We start from the raw sequence: 17,635 nt of genomic DNA, 5'->3' as shown, positions 1-17,635 counted from the left end.
GCTGTTTGGGAGCAACACGTGCCCGTCTCTGCTCAACAGGTCCCACCTGAGGAGCAGCCAACACTCCTGTCAGGTGCAAGGATGCAGCAGGTGAGGTGGGATCCCATCTGCAGGGACCAGCTGGGGCACTAAAGCGAAAAGAAACCACTCCCCAGCCGCTCAGCCTCCCGAGAAAACGCGCCTGGCTCCGAACGAGGGCGGTTCTGAGAGTCAGCAAAGCAAGCACCTCGGGATGAAAACACCCAGAGCGTGCCTGTGACAATAGCAAAGAGCTGGCTGAAGGGATCTTTTCTCATTTGCTTTACACTTGTGATATAAAGGAGCACCAGATGCCACCGTTTAGTCATCGGCGGCGCAGGAAGGGGCCCATATGGTGCACGTTGTTTGATAAAGGAGAATAAATAATCGTGGGCTCAGATGGTATCAGCTCCTTTCCAAGCACAGCCACACACAAATCTTTTAAGCCCTTTTAAATTCCACTCTGAGTGTCGGTGATGGGCTCAGCACACCACGGGGATGGGAGGGGGGGGGGATCAGAGGTTCAGCCTCCACACGCCCCGGCCTCGTGAACTGGCACAACATCCACAATCACTGAGTGATTAATTAGACCCTAATCAGTGCAAATTCATTAGCAGGTGGTTTTCTAGCCAGAACCACAAGCACTGACTGCCCTTGTATCACAAGGGAAAGCTGCTTTGCACCGGGATGGTTCCCCAGAAGTTTGGGATGTGCTGCCCGGCACACACACAACTCTCCCCCCTCCCCACTCACACTTTCACAGCACGAGTGCAATTCACTTGTGATTTTGGGGTGTCCTGTGCAGGGTCAGGGGTTGGACTCGATGATGCTTGTGGGTCTCTCCCAGCTCAGGAGATTCTGTGATTCCACGAATGGTTCACTCTTCTCTGGCTTCCCAAACACGCGGGAATGGGTTCAACACATCCCCCTGGCACGGGCCAAGACTTTTGCTCTCCCCCTGTTCTCTGATCACCGAAACCTTCTAAAATCCCAGGATGATTTGGGTTGGAAAGGACCTTAAAGCCCATCCAGTGCCACCCCCTGCCACGGGCAGGGACACCCTCCACTGTCCCAGGTTGCTCCAAGCCCCGTCCAACCTGGCCTTGGACACTTCCAGGGATCCAGGGGCAGCCACAGCTTCTCTGGGCAACCTGTGCCAGGGCCTGCCCACCCTCACAGCCCAGAATTCCTTCTCAATATCCCATCTATCCCTGCCCTCTGGCAGTGGGAAGCCATTCCCCCTTGTCCTGTTCCTCTCCAGCCCCAGAGCTGGGAGTGGTTTTACCCATCAAATGTCACACCTTGCAGTGAAAGACACAAACCAAGGCACTGAACTCTTCCCCAGGGTTTCCAACAGAGCAGGATCCCAAGTTTCTTCCCTCCAGACCCTATGGCTTCTCCCCCACAACAGACCAGCCCCCATCCCTGCTCCTGCCTTGGCACAGGAGTCCCTGCAAGCCCTGGGGTTAAAGCAATGCTGAGTCCATCTGCAAGAGCTCCCCTTTGCCCCTTCCTCACCAAAACGGGGCTGCAACCTCAGGCAAAGCCTTTACATCCAAAGCCCTTGGTCCCACCGAGCTGCCCAAACTCATGTTAGACATCTGACACCTGAATTTCCTGCCCATGATGGCACTGGGAGCCACTGGAATGCCGGGAAGAGCCAGGAGACAGGAACTCATGTGATGGGGCAATCCCACGGACCACAGCCATATAAACAATGTCAATGAGATAGTGACACTAATTGGGTTTGATTCCTCTCCCCTGGCACTGTGCAGCCACACAGACTCTCCTCCTCTTCAGAGAATCCTTCTCCTTTCTTCCCAAAGATGTTAATCTGGGGTTGGGATCTGGTGCTGGACCAGCAGAAACGGCCCAAGGATGCTGAGCTGCTCCCCTGCAACCTGCTCTGCCGCCACCAAAAGGTAAAAAAAACCCAAAAACCCACATAAAAGCAGAAGGCAAGGCAGGGGGAAAGGCAGCAGGGACAGTTCCTGCCCTTACAGCTTCTGCAGGATCTAATTTGGCTCCGCTGCCATGGCAGCTTTCCAAGGGCACCTACCCCTCTCCAGCACTCATGCTCACAGAAACCCAGCCTCAGCCTCTAATTGAGGCTGACAAACCCACGTCCTCAACCCCCCTTTTTGCAATCGTTAGCAATTCATTAGTGAATTAAATGCTTTTTAAACCCCCCCCCTCCATCCCGGCTCACGAAAACCTGTCACGAAAAGGAAAAGGAAACAAACTTGGACCAGTCTCCTTGAGAGCAGGATGGATCCTGCTTGCCTGAAACGTGAGGAAAAAAAAGGGGGAGATGCTTTGGCAAAGGTGGAGGTGGGGAGATGATCAGCACAGCTCTGCCCTTTCCCTGGCCACGCTGCTCCTGGCACGGAGCCTGCTGGGATCTGCCTGCAGCCACAGAGCTCTGTCTGCAGCCACAGAGCTCTTCTCCTTACATTGATTTTAAGTGCTGCCTCTGGTTTCTCTGCCTGTTTAGTTTTATCTAATAAGGCAAACGTGGAAATGAAGGGGAGATTTCCCAGCACGAGGTTGGGGCGGCTTTACGGGATTCCAGAATATCCCCGATTGGGAGGGACCCCCAAGGGTCATCCAGTCCAACTCCTGGCCCTGCACAGACACCCCAACAATCCCTGAGAGTGTTGTCTGAGCACTCCTGGAGCTCTGGCAGCCCTGGGGAGCCTGTTCAGTGCTCGACCACCCTCTGGGGGAAGAACCTTTCCCTGCCCCCTTTGCAGCCGGGCTGTGCCATGAATCCAGCCTTTGGGAATGCCTCCAGCATCTGGGCTCCCACTCAGCCCCTCTCCTGCCCCCTCCACACGTGGAGTCCCCACCTGAACCAAAGGAGGGATTCAAACCCCTCCCTGAACGTCCCAAACCGCCCACGGGGAGTTGTTTGCACTTTGCTCCAAATGAAATAATAACCAGGAAGCTCCGCTCTTTAATGAGACATCAAACAGCATCAACTTTAATAGAATTCCAATCCCAGGCAGCTTTAGCACTTGTAAAATGAGAAACCCAGCGCACACACGGCTCGCTGGCACCGGCTCCCAGTTAATGATGCTGGAAATTCTCTATTTGCCATCTCCTTTTGCCAGTGTTCCTTCCCATTTGCTGTCTTCACACAGGCACCACAGAATTGGCTTTAAGGACAAGGGCTTAACCCTTCCAGCCCCTGCAAGCTCCCCCTGAGCAGAGCTCGGGGATGAGTTCCCAGGTGCAGGTGCAGGAGGAGGTGAGGGGACACCAGAAGCAAAATGAGACTCTGGAGGCTCCAGGATGCTCTGGGTCCCCGTTTCTTTGGTAAATAATTTTGCAAATGGAACAGCAATACTGGAACCTCCTGCAGAGCCACAAGGGCAGCCCCTTCTGAGCCCTGATCATGCTCCCAGGACCTGCTGGGTGGCTGCTCCCAGCATTTACTGCACTGATCATCTACAACTCCCTTCTGCTCCCCCCTAAATGAGCTGGACCTGTGGCTCACGTGCAAACGCAGTCCTTAATTCCTATGATAACAGGATTTATGAGACAGGACTGTTGAGGATGGAAAATACCTCTGAGATCATCGAGTCCAACCGTTGCCCCAGTCCCGCCAAGGCCACCACTGACCCACGTCCCCAAGTGCCACATGCACGTGGCTGTTAAATCCCTCCAGGGAGGTGACTCCACCACTGCCCTGTTCCAGTAAATTCTGCCCTCTCCCTCCTGGTCACTCCCCTGGCATATCCACAGGCAGCAAAGCTGCTTCCCCTCATTCTCCTGGACACCCTCAGCTATATTTGTTGGGCCACGTTGGCCAAACTCTTGCAGAGGTGCCCAATTTTGGAGCTGCCCAGTGGGAGTTGGGACTCTGAACTTCTCCTGTCTTCAGCTTTCCACTTTTTTGAAGAAAGTCCTGTTATCCACATCACACAGTGAAGGCTGAGCAGGAGCCCCCAAGCCATTCCTTCACTCACATCTCTGATGACCCTTCTGAGCTCCCTCCCTTCCCAATCTCTCTGCCCCTTCAGATGCCCCATTCCTGCCCTTCACTCATTTCCATCACTTCCCTTCAAACCCATTTTCTTCTGTGATCCTTCACAAACACCCTGCTTCACTCCTGACGCCATTCTCCAACCAAAACCCAACGTTTTCTTCCACCTGCTTCAAACTGCTCTGGGTGCAACGAAGGTGTCTCTGGGGTTGGCCACTGCTACTGGCCTGTCTGGCTTCTCACTGCTGAATTAATTCAGAATTGGATGATATACTCAAGGGATTCAACTGGGACAGTGTCTGGGATTGAGGGAACCAGAAAGAAATCAGAGGGTGAATGTTTTTCCAGCAGTAGGTTTAAGCCATCCTAGGAGGGGGTAGGAGAAGATGCTCTGAACAAGGGTCAGGAAACAAAGAATCACAGAACCATGGAATGGTTTGGGTTGGGAGGAACCTCAAGGATAACCCAGTGCCACCCCCTGCCACGGGCAGGGACACCTTCCACCAGCCCAGGGTGCTCCAAGCCCCGTCCAACCTGGCCTTGGACACTTCCAGGGATCCAGGGGCAGCCACAGCTTCTCTGGGCAACCTGTGCCAGGGCCTGCCCACCCTGGCACACCCTTAAACACGAGAAATTGAGTTATTTAACTGCTCCTCATTCTCCAATCCCACTGCCTGTGCCCTGAGTGGAAACTGGGGCTTCTGAGTCCCATTTCCCTGCCCCTGTAATTACACTGTGGACGCTGCAGTTCCTGTAGCTGCTGCTCTCTGTCCCATGCAAGTGTTACGAGGGGATGAGTCTCCAAGGTCCCATTAAAACGATACTGCTCCATCTTCCAACCTGTTGCTTAATTGAAGCCTCTTAAATTTTTATTGCCAAGTTGGCAGGAATTGCCAATTTTCAGCGTGCTTTTTCATCTCCCTCTGATGTGCCTGTGCCGGTGGCGTGGCCGGGAGCAGCTGTCTGGGGAAGAGCCATTCTCTGATCCCAGCCCTTCTGGGAGAGGTTTGGGAGACTCAGCTGGAAAAACCAGCCAGGAAAAGGGGAGTCAGAGGCAGCAGGAGTTTATCTTTCCTTTCCTCTATGGGATCAGCCCTTAAAAATGTCGTTTCCAGTGGGTCCATCCACACCTGGGTGCAGGGGAATGGGGGTGAGGGGGATGTTGCAGCCTCCCCACGCACAACACGAGGTCTGCAGAGGGGTTGTTACAACACCAGGCTCTCCCAAAAAGAGCCAGGAAAGTGGGAAAATTGAGAAATTGAGGTGGATCCCCCTCCCCCCACAAAGTGAGGAGCAGTGGGAACTGAAGGGCACTGCCCTACTCTGGCTGGGGGGAGGTCCTGCCCTCCCTTGGGACCCGACTGGAGGGTGAGGGCACAGCATGTCCTGTGCCAGCTCCTGCACAGCTCCCATTCACCAGCACACAATCCTTATTCATTAGTCCCAGCAAATTGCCATGGAAACACGGCCCTGCATCCCGGAGCATCCCTGGCTCTGAGGCACAACAGGGACCGTGGCTGAGAGCTGAGACAGGGACTGCGGCCAGCTCACCCCACGAGGAATGGTGGGAAACCCCCCCAAACCAGCAGCTCTGGGTTCACACACCCATGGAAACCACTCCAGCTCCTTTCCCTTGGCATCCCCCCACGGCCACAGCACGGAGTGTAACCCAGGGAGGAGGTTTTCCCCCCCTCCTCCATCCACACACTCTTGTTTTAATTGTGATCATCCATCCTGTGCTGCCTCCTGAGTCGTTTAGGGAGCTCAGTCCTGGCTCCCCCCAAATTTTAGTGTCAGATTTCAGAGAATCCTAGAATAGTTTGGGTTGGAAGGGACCTTAAAGCCCATTCAGTGCCACCCCCTGCCATGGGCAGGGACACCTTCCACCAGCCCAGGTGGCTCCAAGCCCCATCCAACCTGGCCTTGGACACTTCCAGGGACTCCCCAGGGAAGAGTTTCTTCCTAATATCCAACCTAAACCTACTTCCTTTCAGTTCAAAGCCATTCCCCCTTGTCCTGTCACTACACAGCCCTGTAAATAGTCTTTTTCCATGTTTCTTTAGGCTTCCTTCAGGTCCTGGAAAGCCACAATTAGGTCACCCCAGGCCGAACAATCCCATTCCTCTCAGTCAGAAAACGTCTCCCCCTCGGCCACGAGTCCCCAGCAAACGAACAGCTTGGCCTACATAACCCAATAACACCACATTTTATGGAGGAACCTCCTGCTGGCATCTGCCTTTTTGCAGCACTGCTTTTGCTGACTCGGCCCTCCCAGCCCAGCCACGTGGAAAGTCCCTCTCAGGATGCTCTTTGGTGCAACTCAGCACAGCGTTAACGATGCAGCTCCCAAAACTGGGGAAGGAGCCTTAAAAGTGTCTCTCTGTAGGAATCCAGAGGGCTGAGCCACTGCAGGAGGAGGAGAAAAGCTGATTTGGTTCCTTTTTTTTTTTTTTTTCTTTTTCCCCAGATTGACAGCTCATTTTAAAGGGAGATTTAATGAGATCACGCACCCTCACGGCCCCAGAGCTGGCTTTGACACGGGGCTTTTGGAAAGCCCTCGGTGTAAAGAGCCAGGATTTATCACCCTGGTAATAATCACCCTGCCCTTGCTTGTGCTGAGCAGCTGCACACCTGGAAAAGGCAAGGAAATCAGGAAGCAAAGCCCAGAAAATACTCTTCATTTCCAGCCTGGGCTGGGGATGGGAAGGGTAGATTTGAGCGTGGCCACAAGGAATATTCAGAAATAAAGCCATGAACCTCTAACCCAGCCATGAATAACCCCCCTCCACCTGCAAGTCTGTCTGACACACAGCTCCCACCATCACACCCAGCTCCACACCTATCTTTTTACTGCTGGAAAATAGGGTTTATAACTGACAGAGGCTGCTCTGAGCTGGGAGATGCGAAACGACCTTCTCTTTATCTTTATTTCTGTTCTCCTCCAGCTGGAGGATCATTTCTTTTATGCTTCACGGCGTAAAACACATGTTTTAGGACCCCAATAACTGGCTGGACTTGGTCCCCAGGGTGATGTTCAGGGGCTTTTCCATCTTTTGCTCTGGTTTATTGAAGGAGCAGCGCGTGCCTGTCCCAGTTGTTGAGATTTAGAAGGGGAAAAACCGGACTAAAATCAGGGGTTTGAATAAAAGATGTGCACTGAGGGCTTCAGAAGGTGGGTGATTACCCTGAGGGGTAATTAGAGGAGATAGTTTATGTTGTAATGGTTGTAATTAGGCTAAAAAATGACTTTGTGGAGAGGAGGGATTAGGGTAGGCAGCAATGCCTGGGGAGCTGAATATGAAGATCCCTCCAGCCCTCCTGGGGAAAGGCTTTGGAGCCCTCAGTACAATTAAACCAGTTCCAGACCCCCTGGCTCTGAGCAGGAATGTGCCTTTCCCTCTCCCAACATCAAAACTCTGGCCAAACCTGCAGAGGAAGAGACACACTCGAGCTAGAAGTCCCTCTAAATTGTTTTTCTTGTTATCTTCAACAACCCCCCCTGCCTGGAAAGAGGGACTTGGAGAGGGATGGTTTTTTTTTTTCCCTCTCAGGTTCTATCCTCCTGATCAGAATTCTAATTTTTTAGTAGAAATAACAAAACAGTTCATGCTGGCAGCGGGGTGGGGAAGATTTACAGCAGCTGTCTCAAAGCCTCCAGCATTTACCCAATTTCTCCCTTAACACAAAGTCCTTGAGATCCTTCCTGCAGGCTCCAGCTCCCAGCCACGCTCCCAAATCTCGCTGAAACCGGGGATGTTTAAGGAAGACAAATCTTTCCAATTACTGCTGGAGCTGCCAGGTGGGTTTGAGTCGAGGAGCTGCTGCCAAACTCTTGCGAGCAGCAGGAGATTGCACAGCACCACAAACGCCCTGCCTGGCCCTGCCTGCTGATGGGCAAGGCCCTGAGACATCACCAGCCTGGTGTGGGAAGAGCTACCCCTGGCAGTTGTAGGGAATTCAGGGAATTTTATCTGGCCCTAATCCCAGGGGTGGACCCAGAACACCCCTCTCTGCACTGAGCATACCCACAGCACCTCCAGGCACAGAGATGACCCAGCACAGTCATCCCCTGGCTGCTCTGGGAGGTGACCAAGATGCCAGAGGAGATGGATATGGCATTCAATGCCTGGTCATTCCTGTCAGCAGTTCTGGTGCTAATTAATCATCATTATTGCACCCTTGCAGGTCCTTTACCTCACAGTTTGCCAAAGCCTGCTGGGTCCCCCCTAGAGCCAGGTGAGGACCCTGGGGATGCAGGGAAGGGCTTGTGCCAAGGGCATGGTTGGGAAAAACGCCCCTGATGGGTTTTCCAACCCATTTCTGCTTTGGACTCTATCAGCTGCTGCCTCAGCCCCCAGAGAACTCTTTGCCTTGCTGTGACTCAGGTGTTACACTCCCAAACAGAGCCCTGAGTGCTAATAAAGCAGCTCATTTCCTCCAGACTTCTCACCAGACCTACAAATCCACAACCCTCAGCTTCAATTGAGAAGTTTCCACCTGGCACTCGCCCACCTGGAGCCCAAACCACCCCGATCTCCCGGATGATCACACGCAAGAGAGTCGTAAAGAAGAGGAGCAAGAACCGTGGCATCTCCAGGTGTGTTCTGGTACCTGCTAGCCACGGGGAGAGAGAGGCCTGAATGATAAATCTGGGTGGTTCACCTGCACCTCGCCTCGCTCTGAAGCTTGGAGTGAACAACTGCAGCCCTGGTGCCCACGGAGGTTTAATCAGAGCAAACCCTCCCAACAGCTCGTGTTTCGCTCCCCTGCGCTTGATTTACGTCTCCTTTGGGGGTGGATGCAGGAGCAGGGAGGAAAAACCAGAGAGCTGGAATGAAAGCACTGGGGGAGGTGGGGGGGGGAAAACCTATTCCACTGGCCAGCTTCTCATATGCCTGATGAGGGTTTGGGTTCAGTGCTGCTACGTCACACCCATCGCCACCACGCTGATGTTGTCGTCGCCGCCGGGGCGTCCCGAGCCACGAGCGCAGCTGAGCGCAAAGAACGGGGCCACTCCCCTGTCACATGAAAGGATTTCACGCTGCCCCACGTCATGAAAACGCTCTCCCCTGTTCTCTTTTCACACCCCCGTGGTGGGAGAGCTCCCTGGCAAAGAGCTCAGCAGGTTGGACGGGGTCCCCGACGCGCGGAGCGGCTGCTGCCACGAGGCAGGGAAATGACAGGGGCTGAAGTCCCTCCTGGGGCTGAAATGACAAGGGTTGTGGGCAATGCACTGGGAAAGCTGCCCTCATCCCAGCCAGTTTTTGAGGCAATGCACAACAGCAGGTGTTGGTGATGAAGGTGCCTCTCAAAGGGTGTCGGTGCGCAGGAACAGCCTCTCACAGGGACCCGCTGCGAGGATCTGCGTGTGGAAATGACATTCAGCACTTACCCTTTGCTCCTGGGTGGCCACAAAGGTCTGGAATCCAGGGGCCACCCCAAAGCCCAGCTCCTGGACGAAGGGTGGCTCGGACTGGCTGTGGATCTGGACTTTGACTCCAGCCTCGAACGTTGTCTCCTCTGGAAGAAGAAGGAGAAGGAGAAGAAGAGGGGGAGGTTAACGGGCTGTGGTGTGTGGGACAGTGTCCACCTGCATGGGGGCATTTGCCCCTCCATGGAAAATGACATCTGGTAAATCCAGGATGCTCTAGAGCAGGAGATGAGCAGTTGGGAATGCTCGGCCTGGATCATCAGACTTTTGGGCAGGGAGGAAGGAAAGCCAGCAGAGGGGTTTGCTGGGACCAAGAACATCTCCAGGCTCCTGGTCCTTACAGGCTGCTTATCCCGAAGGCTCCCATCCCCTGAACACTCAGGGATTCCTCAGCTTGGTCTGAATTTGCCAACTAGAGAAAACAGGAGGTGACATCTCATTTCGAGCTGGTATTTGGTTATGGAACATAAACCTGTATCACTAAACCAAATAAACTCCTCCTTCCCCCAAACAGAGACCTTCCTACTCTCCAGAAAGTCTCCAGTGCTGAGAGCATGGGTGAAACCTGTCTCTGAGGCCACTTGGGAGATAATGTAGGTCAGTAAAAAACCCACCAAACGTGCTAAATCCAGAGGAGCTGAAGTTGCTCCAAGCTGGGCAAAGCCTTTTGCAGCACTTGGGCTCAGACACTTCAGAGTTCTGGGTGAGGGGAGGTTTCCACATCCCAAATCTACACTGACCAGTGATCCAGGTCAGCCCCCTCTTCCACTAGAGCTGAAACCAGCCCGAAAGAAACATTCTGATGCAGAATTAATGGGTTGCAAATCAGCCCTGGGTGTGATAAATGAGCACTTTGGGCTCCTCTGACCACACAGGCACCTCCACACAGCTGGGGCACGTAACCCTCCTCCCTTTAGTGCTGCTGCTACAGCCTCACATCCCAACAAACATGAAGGAACACGTGGGATTAAGGGTGTGGGGGGAGGCTGATTTGCAAAGGAAGTTGTTAACAGTGCATAATTTGGCCTAAAAACCGAGTTATACCCACTCTGTGAATCCACGTTGGTGGCCAGCAATGCCACCTCCACATCTAAAGAGCTTCCCTTTAAAGATGAATCATTCTTTACTTTCTTACTATTCCTTGGTGTTTTGCTGCTATTTTAATTCCAGTTTTTAACAGCACTGATCCAGGATGGTTGGGCCAGAGACCTCTGGAGACTCCCGGCCAGGCACACTGCTGTCCCCTTCCCCCCCCCCCCCTTCTCCTGAGCAAACAGCCCTCCCTGCCAGCCACAAACCACACATTTCTTCAGCCTTTGGGAACAAACAACATTTTAAAAGCCCCCCCTGCGCTGGCTCCACAGAAGTTCCCAGTCTGCAGCCACAGGGACGTGTCCACCAGCAGCATCTCCACGTGTCTGACCTCAGCACCACGAGCAGCTGGAGCAGGTCATTAATCCTGAACCTTTTTAAAGCTCAGCTTTTCTTTCTAAGGAGCAGGAAAGCAACGTGAAGGTAAACAGGACTGATTGAATTAGTTACTACCCCCGGGGTCTTGCAAATTCCCAGGAAATTCTGGGATGGCAGCGAGCTCTCCATGTGCTCGGTCAGGCTCAGCCCCAACCACTGGAGCACCTCTCCCTGGATCCCATCTTGGTGGGACAGAGAAATGAGCCAGTTTTGGCTTTTCCCTCCACTAAAGCCTCCCAAAGCAGGACTGGCATTGACCAACCATCCTTCTCTTGGCCTCCACTTCTGCTCGAGACCCAAAGACCACAACCTGAGTCCCTCCCCACCACTTTCCCATGATGGGAAGCAGCACAACCCTGTAACTGGGACCACCCTGTACCTGGGACCCCCCTGTAACTGGGACCCCCCTGTAACTGTGACCCCCCCGTGCCCACCACCTGCCCTGCATGTTCCTTGCTCAGCTCTCGGGCTTCCCTCCCTCCCTCCCTCCAAGAGATGGGTGTTGGTACATCCCAGCTCCCTCACTCTCTGACCCTGTGTTTGCTCCCCCAGGAAGGTCCCTTTTAAGGGTCTCTCCCCTTCCAACCCCTCCTAGTGCTGCCCTTCCAAAACATCCCTGCCCTGAGGGTCCAGGCCAGCTTTCCCCCAGATCTTTGGTGATGCAGAACATCCCCATCCAAGCTCCCCTCTGCTCAGCATCTCCCTGGGCTCTGCAGCTGCCCAAACCCCAGGGTGGGCACAGACCAGAACGGGCTCAAACCCCCTCCCAAACACCCCCCAGCTTCAATTCCAATCCTGTTATTCCCCATTCCCGCCAATCCCACCCGTCTCCATCGCTCTGCCTGGTGTTGATCCACTTCCAGCACTCGGGAGGGGACTCCATATGCTCCCCTCGGTAATTACCTGACAAGTGGGATGAGGAAGCTCCAATTTAATCTCATTTGTTGGGCGACGGGAATTGTTTTGGAGAAACATTTTTCCCATCCAAACTCGTTCTGCCCGTTCCTGCACCTGCCCTGGGTCTGTGTTCAGCTCTGACTTCTAATTCCATGAATTCCCCATGACCAGGTGCTAATTCCCCATGACCTGGACCGTGTGTGTGTGTTTGCAGGTCCACCCACGGGGAAAATCCCCGTTACATCCACCTCGACCAAACAAAACACAACCTCGCAGGTAATCCAAGAAAGAGAGACTTAAAAAGCTACAGGGTTTGTAATTTTAAGCAGGAAATCCTGGCATGGAGCCAGCGGTGCCCGCGGAAGGGGAGGGGAAGGCATTTTCTACACCACAGAAGAAACTCTGGGTTTGAAACGCAGAGTTATTAGTTTTCATCTGTGATAATAACAAGGACGACAAAACAAACAGCTTTTTTTTATTTTTTATTTTTTTTTCAGAAGAGCTGCCGAAACCCAGGCAGAATTCACTGTTTTTCCTGCGTGAAGCACAGGAGAGGATGAAACTACAAACATGAAACTGGCTTTGAAAAACTCTCGCTTCCCCTGAAAAATTCATTTTCTACAAAATAGCCGTTTTCCACTAAGAGAGAAAAATTAAAAGCCCAACTACTTTGACGAAATCCCAGATCAGGACTCATCAGCTGCACCAGAAATGTTTCCAAACTCTGTGCTGGGGCTCAGGAGCATTTAGTGGGGGTGAAATACTTGCTGGAAGTGTAAAGAAAAGGAAGGTCTCACAGGACCCAGAAGCACAAGACAGGCTGATTTGGGTGTCTTTTGACTCCGAAATAAATACCTCTGTGCAGAATAAACCTAAAAAAGGCTCAGTGGCAAACCCTGCCTGTCACCCTGAGCCTGCAGAGGTGCAACCAGGGGCGAGAACGTCCCCAGAGAGACACAGGCCAGGCGTGGATTTGCTAATTTTGACGGGTTTAGCATCGGTTTTGAACGGTTTTAGCACCGTTTTTGAACGGCTCCTCCTGCAGCCTCGGGGCTGAGCACCAGCCCACGCCCAGCCACTGCTATTTCTTTCAGCCCACCTCTTGTAATCACCCATCAGCGGGGCGAAAAACAGCCCCGAAACCCCTTTGATTGGCTCGGATGGCAGAGAAACTAAAAATACATTCCAGTCGCTCCGGTTTGCACCTTGAGAGCGTTTAACCTGATTTTGTCACGGTGGGGAAGCCCCACCATGGCACTTCATTCATCTGCAGTGCCACTCCTCAGAGCCCGTGAATTCATTTAGCCCGTCCCAGGACGGGAATAGAGCAGAAAGCTCCTCGAGGGCTGCAGTTTTCCATACATTAACACCCATTACTGTGCAGCGGGGCAGCGTTTCCCAACAAATCCCGGGCTGCTCTTTTTTTTTTCAACTGAGGGATTAGAGCAGCGTTAATTAAATCGGGGATTAATTCAGCATCTGCTTCAAACTGGCTGCGGAGCATTATACGGTGCAGAGAGCTCAGCTTTCTATTCCTGGTGGCTTTCCATGACTTTTGTCAGGGTTTTCTGCTTGGAGCATCCCTTGAAAAAATCTGAACAAAGCTCCAGCTGACGGTGCACTGGGGTGCAAAGTTCATCTGTGAACATGCAAGAAGCTGCAATTAAAACCAGAAGTGCTGCCAAAGGCACGGAGCTTCCCTCTCCCCCTGCCTTGTTACGTCCAAAAGGATCCACTTCTCCCTGGCAATTAAACATCTGAAGCTGTTCTTGGCATTTATTTACGGGGAAATGAAGATACGACCCGAGTCATGCACGGGTTGTTTCGAGCTGGAGTTGTCTCCCCACCCACCCCAGCTCTGCTGGAGGCACTGGCAGCTCCATGGAAGATGGTCCTGCTTGGAGAAAGGCAAAGCAGGTGCCAAATGGCTCCATCTGAGGAAGGTAGATGGTATTTTCTCTGCTGATTCATGTCGTGGCTGGGTTAGAAGGTGGCCTGAAGGTTTATTGTGGGTAATGAACCTTCTCCTGCAAAGAGCTGGGGAGTTTGGGCTCTCCCCACTCTTGTGGCCCTCGGCCTCAGTTTCCCAATCTGTAAAATGGGAGCAAAGTCCTGATTGACTCACTGGGCTGGAAGAGTCCCTGGGGCGTCCTCCACACCCTGCAAAGTGCACTCAACCCCCCCTGAGGTGCCCAGACAGGGGACAGTGCCTTGAAGAGGCTCAGGCAGCACCAAGTGCCACACCTGGAGGGAAATACAGCTGTTCCTCCCTGTGCCAGCTCCATCACACCCAGGAAGGGTCTGCTGGGACCGCTGCTCCTCATCTCCCTCAGGAAGGAAGGCCCCTGGAGCAGGAGGGGGTTGCTGTGGCAGCACAGACACACCCAGCAGACCCCGTGAGATGCTGGAGGTTCATCTCTGGTTTTACAGCATCCTTGGCTCGGCATTGCCATGGAAACAACCACAGCAGCAGAGCCAGAGCTCCCCCAATTTCCCCCCCACCAGCACCCCCAGAGAGGGCTGGAATTCCTGGGGCAGGGTGGAGCACCCCGAGTTGAGTTTGAGAACCTCCCTGTTCCCACCGACTCAGGGACTCCCAAAACGCCTCCCAATCAGCTCAGCACGTGGGATGTGGCTGTGTGTCCTCAGATAACCCCCCCAGGGCCTGTGCCTGGAGCTCAGCACCCCCTGAGCACGCTGGGCTCATCACACCAGTGAGCAGCCAGGACCTGCAGGGGAGCAGAGGATGTGGTCCCAGGCTTGGAAGGTTGGGGGGACTTCCACAGAAATCTTAAACAAACTCCCAACGTTCATATTTTTTTTTCCCTGAGATAAAGATTTACAGATTGGGGGGGGGAAGAAAAAAACCCACAACAAATCAAATTGCCATGGAAACGTCGCTGTGAGAAAGCAGAAAGTTGAACAGCAGCAAAACCAGTTTCACTCCCCCTGTGTGTGCTCCCATTCCCACGGGAGGGGTGTGTTTTACTTCACTTAAAGTTGCCTGGTAACAGGGAAGGGGATGAAGTGAAGCTGAAATGAGACTGTTTCCCAAAGGGGCTTTTGGGGAGGTTGGATCCCAGTGGAAACCAGTCGCTCCAGATTTGTCCTGACAGGGTGTTGCTGTTCCAGGCTGTGCTCTGGGAGCAGCCAGAGACAGGGAATCCCCTCGTGGGTGAAAAGGAGGTGTCTACCACTGGAGTTTCCCCGTGGAGGGAAATGAGGGGATGGCTCTTCCCACTGGCTCTGGCAGGTGCCAGGGAAAAGGTGGCGTGTGGATACAGCAGGAATGGGAATCCCAGTGGGGCTGTGCAGGGGGTGTGTGAGCCCAGCCCAGCTGCTCATCTGGATTTTAGGGAACAAATTTCACCTGGAAAAAGAAGGTTCAGGGGGAATCTTCTTGTTCTCCCCCTGACAGGAGGGGGGAGCTGAGGGTAGGTCGGGCTCTGCTCTCAGGGAACAAGGGACAGGAGGAAAGGGAACACCCTCAAGCTGTGCCGGGGGAGGTTTAGGTTGGATATCAGGGAAAATTTCATCACTGAAAGGGTTGTCAAACCCTGGAACAGGATGCCCAGGGTGGTGGGAATTCCACGTTCCTGGAAGTGTTGCAAACACGGGCGGAGGTGGGAGCTGAGGACATGGCTTAGTGGTGACCACAGTGGGATTGAATTAAAACTTACACCTGATGATCTCAGAGGGCTTTTCCAGCCTTAATGAATCCATTAAGTGTGGATGGCATTTGGGGGGGTGGAGGGGTGTGACAGGATGGCAAATCCTATAATCTGCAGGTTATATAGAGAGGGCTGACAGGCTTCTCAGAATTCACCCCACCCCAGGCTGATGCTACAGCAACAGGAGTCACATCCAAGGGGTTGTGATTTCCCTCCATCGAGTCAAAGCAACTCCTTCATCTCCTCAAGCAGCTACAACAGGATCAGATAAACACACCTGAGACCCAGTGGGAAATTCAGGCATTCCCTTCCCAGGGGCAGCCTCTCTCTCTCCCCAAACCCTTCACCATGGCTGTGAATTCAAACCTTGCTGCTTCTCAAGGTACAGCCAGCAACAGGGGCTTCGTGTTCCACTGGTCCTTGGAATAATCAGTGTGGGGAGAGATAATCAATGGCCCTTGGAATAATCAATGAGGAGAGAGAAGAGTTTCCTGCTGGACCAACCCCTCTCTCTCAGAGGTAGGAAATCTGAGATATCACAAACATCACCCAAGGAGACAAGGTCACCTGGACAAGGCTGTCCAAGGCTGTCCAACCACAGAGAGGTGGCTCCAGCACATCAGTGACTTCTCAGGGCTGCAGGAGGCTTTGATGGGGATGGAGAGAGGATGAAGAGCGGCACAAAAGCCCTGTGTGACAAACTCCACTGCAGCAAGTCACCTCGGGGTGAGAGGTTAAAGATTTATTTTGGGGAAAACAAACTCAAAAGGCCCAGACCTGAAAGAGCTATCAGCAGGAAAGGCCACCAGCTTGTGCTGAAGACGAGCGAGGCAGTGGAGAATCAATCCTTCCTCTTTATCTCCTGGGATACAGTCAGACAGTTTCAGAGGGTTCCTTTTTCCCTTCTTCTCTTTTCTCTAGTGAAAGAACACTTTGGAAACCTCAAGTCCTCTTATCTGAGAAGCACAGACAGCCCAGCTCTGGGGGCTGCAGCAGGAGCAGGGAGGGCTCCTTCCCCACCCCAGCTGCCTCCCCAAGGGGACGGGAGCACTGATGTCACCCAGCTGTCACCAGGAAATGACACCTCATTTGTTATTTCTTTGCTTCAGTGAGAAGGGAACAGCACAAAGAGAAGAGAGAAGGAAAAATGCCTTTTGCCAGCAGAGCCTGTAAGAGGGAGGCTGAATAAAAGGGATTTGGGAAGGGCAGGAGATGGATCTGGTGTCCTTCTCTCTCTTCCTGTGGCCCAAAGGCTGGAAAACCCACAAGAAAATCACTGCTGTCCAATCCCATGGGATGAGGGCACAGAGCTGAGGGTTCCTTTGGAACCACTGGAATTCACCCACTGTGTGATCAAGGCCAGGTTGGACGGGGCTTGGAGCAACCTGGAATGGGATGGGCTTTAAGGACCCTTCCAACCCAAACCCTTCCATGATTCTGTGATTCCTCCAGTGTAAAAACTGGGATAACACAACCCCCAACCCACAAACTAACACTCCTGGATGTAAAGCAACACCTACCCCAGGCTGGGCCCCAAAGCTCCCCTACAGCAATTCAGCACTTCACCTCCCACTAAGCATTTATTTGGGTCTCTTCCACTCAATCCCCGGGTCATGGGGATGGAAAAGGCAGGACATGGGACATGACCAAGCTCCCAGACCACAGAGACAAGCCTGGAGTGGAGATTTCTCCTGCTCCCCTCCCTCCCCAAGCTCTGATCCATTACTCACCGAGGAACAGAAGGTGTTATAACAAACCACATTAAGCATATCTGCTATTTTTAGCTGAGCATATTGCATTTGCATACTAAATCTGAGGGGCCATATGTCTGAATGTATATTATTAAAAAGCTTCTTACATAATACACGGGGCAGGAGAAAGCAGCAGGACTCCAGGGTTGGAAAAGAGGTTTTGCTGGCCAGGCCAGGAGCCAGCAAATAAATATTTCAGCTCCTTGCTTCTCTCCCTATTAAGCTTAAGCTTTAATCATTAAAGTGAGAGAACAAGTGTCTTGTAACCTGCTTTCCTGGAGGGGTCACACCAGGGCAGGGCTGCTCCTGCCACGTTAATGCTGCTTACAGAGCACACTGAGGATAAACCCCCTTCCCACCTCAGCATCCTCTGGGAATCACGTGTGGCAGCAGGAGGGAGGACAGCCAA

The 17,635-nt window shown here is 53.0% G+C and overlaps 1 protein-coding gene across 1 annotated transcript in view; it reads right to left on the bottom strand.

The window, feature by feature from the left end:
* LOC114069184 (acid-sensing ion channel 2-like) overlaps nt 1-17,635 on the bottom strand; it is a 79,823-nt gene that overhangs the window by 9,512 nt on the left and 52,676 nt on the right. Inside the window, exon 3 of the mRNA XM_027905803.1 lies at nt 9,399-9,526. Within this exon, the coding sequence (XP_027761604.1) occupies nt 9,399-9,526 (128 nt within the window). The remainder of the gene's footprint in view (nt 1-9,398; nt 9,527-17,635) is intronic.

Source organism: Empidonax traillii, unplaced genomic scaffold (genome assembly GCF_003031625.1).
Source record: "Empidonax traillii isolate 1590-97213 ecotype Southwest subspecies unplaced genomic scaffold, ASM303162v1 scaffold1210:size234205, whole genome shotgun sequence".
NCBI lineage: Eukaryota > Metazoa > Chordata > Aves > Passeriformes > Tyrannidae > Empidonax > Empidonax traillii.
This window is presented reverse-complemented; position numbering and strand designations above follow the sequence as displayed.